At 47.1% G+C, this 4,279-nt stretch overlaps 1 protein-coding gene across 1 annotated transcript; it reads left to right on the forward strand.

Annotated features, from left to right (window-relative positions):
- Window positions 1-1,443: 1,443 nt before the first annotated feature.
- LOC113903366 (eukaryotic translation initiation factor 3 subunit F-like) lies at window positions 1,444-2,679 on the forward strand. Its single transcript, XM_027559415.1, is given in 1 exon segment — window positions 1,444-2,679. A coding segment is annotated over 1 exon segment (1,074 nt). The 5' UTR covers window positions 1,444-1,446; the 3' UTR covers window positions 2,521-2,679.
- Window positions 2,680-4,279: the final 1,600 nt, after the last annotated feature.

Here is a 4,279-nt window from a genome sequence, read left to right on the forward strand (position 1 = left end):
CTGCATCTCTTTCTACTCCATCTTCTTTTCCTCCATTTCCTTCTTTTCTTCCTCCTCCCTCTTCTCCTCTTCTCTCTTTCTCTCTCCCTGCTGCACTCTATACTCTCACCCTCTTTCTCCTCTTTCATCTATAGAATATACGCTAGGAAAATAGAGACCTTTAACTCACATACACATATGCATATTCACAAAGCCAAATAACAAATAACTCAGCCTACATGGAGCATTAATCTGTAAAGGAGCTGAGACTGGGTCTTGGAAGAGTGGTGAAGAATGTGAGGTTATAGTTCTCACCCCTGAGTTTGAGATGTTCTCTCTTTGTTGCAGAAAAGACAAAGAAGCTTGGGTTTGGGGTAGTAAATGGGTGAAGAAATAGAAAAAAATTTTAATATAGCCTCTCAATCCTAAATTCCCTGTCTTGGCTGACAAGGATGCCATCTCCACTCCGGATACAGGGAAGGTGCATTTCACATGGAAAATTCATCTCTTGCTTGCAGGGGGTCAAAGGAGGGTCAGAATGTCCTCCTTACACCACTGTTTTTCAAGTACATTTATTTCAAAATAATCATTATGTCAAAGTGGCATATTTTGGGGTAACGTATTCTGAACTATTGTATTTGTATGGTGTAAATGTTTTATAATGTTCTCAGTTGTGCATCTCATCCCAACTCAACATTTAGTGATGCCACATGGGTAGCTGAAAAATGGCCATGGTGAGTATTTGTACCATGGAAACTGGCAAATGGGACAAACCAGAATTGTTTTTTGGAGAGCCAACTGTTAAACATTTACCATCAAACCACTGAATTACATATTACTTTCATTATTCTTTATTGGGTTTTCCTCCTTCCCTGTCCCCTTCCCCCTCCCTCACAATACTTTCTGAGATCACCTTGCAAATAAGCTATTTGCACACAACTCTTTGTCTCAGAGAAACAACGGGAAAGAAAACTCCGACCATTCCAAGCTGACACTGTTGTTGGCCAGGGAGGTTGGCCTCTTAGCATCGAACAGGCTGCTGAATATCCCCCCTTACAGATGAGAGTAGTTTCCAAGCAACAAAGAATTGTCATGAGCCCCATACTTACTGCAAGAGAGCCTGAAGTAACCTAGCCTGGTGAAAATTTGTATCCAAAGAGACTTTGTGGGGGAAAGTGGCTTACATAGAATTTGTCAGAAGAAAGAAATTGAATCTCCTACTCAGCAAAGCTTGTGGATATTGTGTGTGAATGTCACGGGGCTTCAGTGTGCTTTAGGTCAGTGCTTATCAGACTTTCAGAAAATTTTGTTCCAACAAAGTAAATTTTTTAAAATTCTGAGTCTAGATATAGGATTGCTGGTTTCTCATTTTGTTCCAAATAGAACATCATAAAATGAAACAAACTCCGATTGTTTCAAAGGATATTTTAACCTTTAAAAATAGAAATAGCCTTCTCTCCGGACAAGATGGCCACACCGGCAGTACCGGCGAGCGCGCCTCCCGCCACCCCATCCGAAGCCCCAGCTGCGGCCTCATCTCCGGCCTCGGCCGGGGCCCCGGCCCCAGCCCCAGCCTCAGCCTCGGCCCCGGCTCCATCGCCGGCTCCCGCGTCATCCTCAGACCTGGCAGCAGCAGCGGCTACGACCGCGGCTCCGGGCCAGACCCCGGCCTCAGCGCCAGCCCCAGCGCAGACCCCCGCACAGTCTCTGTCCGGCCCTGCTCTCCCAGGCCCCTTCCCCGGCAGCCGCGTGGTCCGGCTGCACCCGGTCATTTTGGCCTCCATCGTGAACAGCTACGAGCGACGCAACGAGGGAGCTGCCTGAGTTATCGCGGCCCTGCTGGGAACCGTTGACAAGCACTCAGTGGAAGTCACCAATTGCTTTTCAGTGCCACACAAAGAGTCAGAAGATGAGGTGGCTGTTGACATGGAGTTTGCTAAGAACATGTATGAGTTGCACAAGAAAGTCTCTCCAAATGAGCTCATCCTGGGCTGGTACGCTACAGGCCATGACATGACAGAGCACTCAGTGCTGATCCATGAGTACTACAGCCGAGAAGCCCCCAACCCCATTCACCTCACAGTGGACACCAGCCTCCAGAACGGCCGCATGAGCATCAGCACTTTAATGGGTGTTCCTGGGAGGACCATGGGGGTGATGTTCACCCCTCTGACAGTGAAATACACGCATTACGACACTGAACTCATTGGAGTTGACCTGATCATGAGGACCTGTTTTAGCCCCAACCGGGTGATCGGCCTCTCCAGTGACTTGCAGCAAGTGGGCGGGGCTTCTGCTCGCTTCCAGGACGCCCTCAGCACAGTGTTGGAGTATGCGGAGGATGTGCTGTCTGGAAAGGTGTCAGCCGACAATACCGTGGGTCGCTTCTTGATGAGTCTGGTTAACCAAGTACCCAAAATAGTTCCCGAGGACTTCGAGACCATGCTCAACAGCAACATCAACGACCTGTTGATGGTAACCTATCTGGCCAACCTCACACAGTCACAAATTGCCCTCGATAAGAAGCTTGTGAACCTGTGAAGGGGCCTCAGGCAGCCCTTCTGCCACGCTGGACCCCAGCCGAGCCCGGGACCCAGAATGGAGTGACGGAGAAATGGTGTCTTTGTGGTCTGAGTCACACTGAGTCAAATCAACTGCTTGTGACTCTACATAAACATAGACTGCCTTTTGTTAAGTGAATTCCATCTAATGTGAGTTTCCCTCTGGGTGGAAGGGAAAAGGCAGTTCTGGAGCTTACCCAGAAACTAGGAAGTGAGTACTTTGGAGGAAGCTGGTCATGTGTGTGTGGCCTGAATCCAGCTCTGGATTTTTTTCTTGTGCTCTGTCTGCTTCATAGTTTAGTGGCCCAGTGAAATAACTGCTCTCATAAAGCAAAAATACAACATAATGGGAACAAAAGGGCTGACCAGAGTCTGTCAGAGTCTATGTAAGACATGATATCTGAGCTGATTTTTTTTTTTTTTTTTAAATCAGCAAATCCAGAAAGGGTGATTGGGACAAAGGAAGTACATGGAAAATTGCTTAACCTGTTTAGAATCTAAGAAGGCAGGAGCCAGACCACAAGGGCTCACAACCTGTGGAGGTTGGATTTTTATCCTGGAAGTTGTGGGAAGGCATTGGATAATTAGATTTGGATTTTAGGAAGATTACTCGGTACTGGTGTAGAAGAAGGAGGGAAAGGGAGAAAAACAGAAGGCAGAGAACTAGGCAGAGGGTCACTGTGATTGTCAGGAGATGACGAGAACCCAGGTTCAGGCCGGGCCTTGGGGATGGTGACAGAGACTTGGGTTCAGGAGGCAGATCCAAGGAGGACCTGAAGTCTGGTTGACACTTGGATGGTGAGAGATGGGAGCAGTCTGGGATGTTGCCTGGTTTCTGATAAAGGTGATAGAAGGGCTGGTGATACATGAAAACCCTGGCTACTTGAGAGTGGTAGAAGCTGAGGATGCAGAGGTAGGGTTACAGGGTAGTTTACCAAATGGTGAAGTCTTAAATGCAAATACATGTGACTTATTTTGTAAACTGGGGCCACATCAGATGCTTTGAGGAAAGGCTGAAGAATTCAAGTTACGTATTGGCTCATGTAATACTTATCAAATGCTAACCAGTGTGCTAAACAAGAGGTCCTGGTGCCTGCTTAGAACCTGCAGGGGGGACAAAGAGACCGTCACTTTGGGAATCATGAGATGTTACAGATCGGGGAAGACTTCCAGTTAGGAAATGAAATCTAAGCTGGACTTGAAGAATGAGAAAGAGGCAGATTGAAAAAGAAAAGAAAGGAAAACAGAGCATTCTAGACAAAAAACAAAAGGCTTGGAGGAAGACTGTCACTGAACGTTGCTCCATTGTCATCCACCCTGGCCACAGAGTTGTTTATAAGACAAGAACACTCCTCTGTGCCTACAAGGATGCTCGATTTATTTTTTTCCCCAGGCTTTGCCTATATGTGCACAAGTTTGTTTTTTCTATGAAATGTGTTTTCACACATTCTCTTTGTATGTGGTTGTGCCTTTGCTGAAAACACTGCAGTGTGTCTGGGTGTGACATCATGTGTTACTTGAGTCCTGTGATACCATACTTCCCTGGTTTTCTCCCAACACCCTTACAAACTGGTCCTTCCTCCTCTGACATCCCCCTATCCCATCCCACCCCCAACAAGTTCCATTCCCCAGGGTTCCATCTTGGGCCCTCTGCCTGGAAGAGCTGAGAAAAGCTTGGGGCTGATTACTCCCTCTGTGTTAATAATGCATAGGCTCCAACTCTAGCTGAAATTCAGAAC

The sequence above is a fragment of the Bos indicus x Bos taurus genome, chromosome 13 (genome assembly GCF_003369695.1).
Source record: "Bos indicus x Bos taurus breed Angus x Brahman F1 hybrid chromosome 13, Bos_hybrid_MaternalHap_v2.0, whole genome shotgun sequence".
NCBI lineage: Eukaryota > Metazoa > Chordata > Mammalia > Artiodactyla > Bovidae > Bos > Bos indicus x Bos taurus.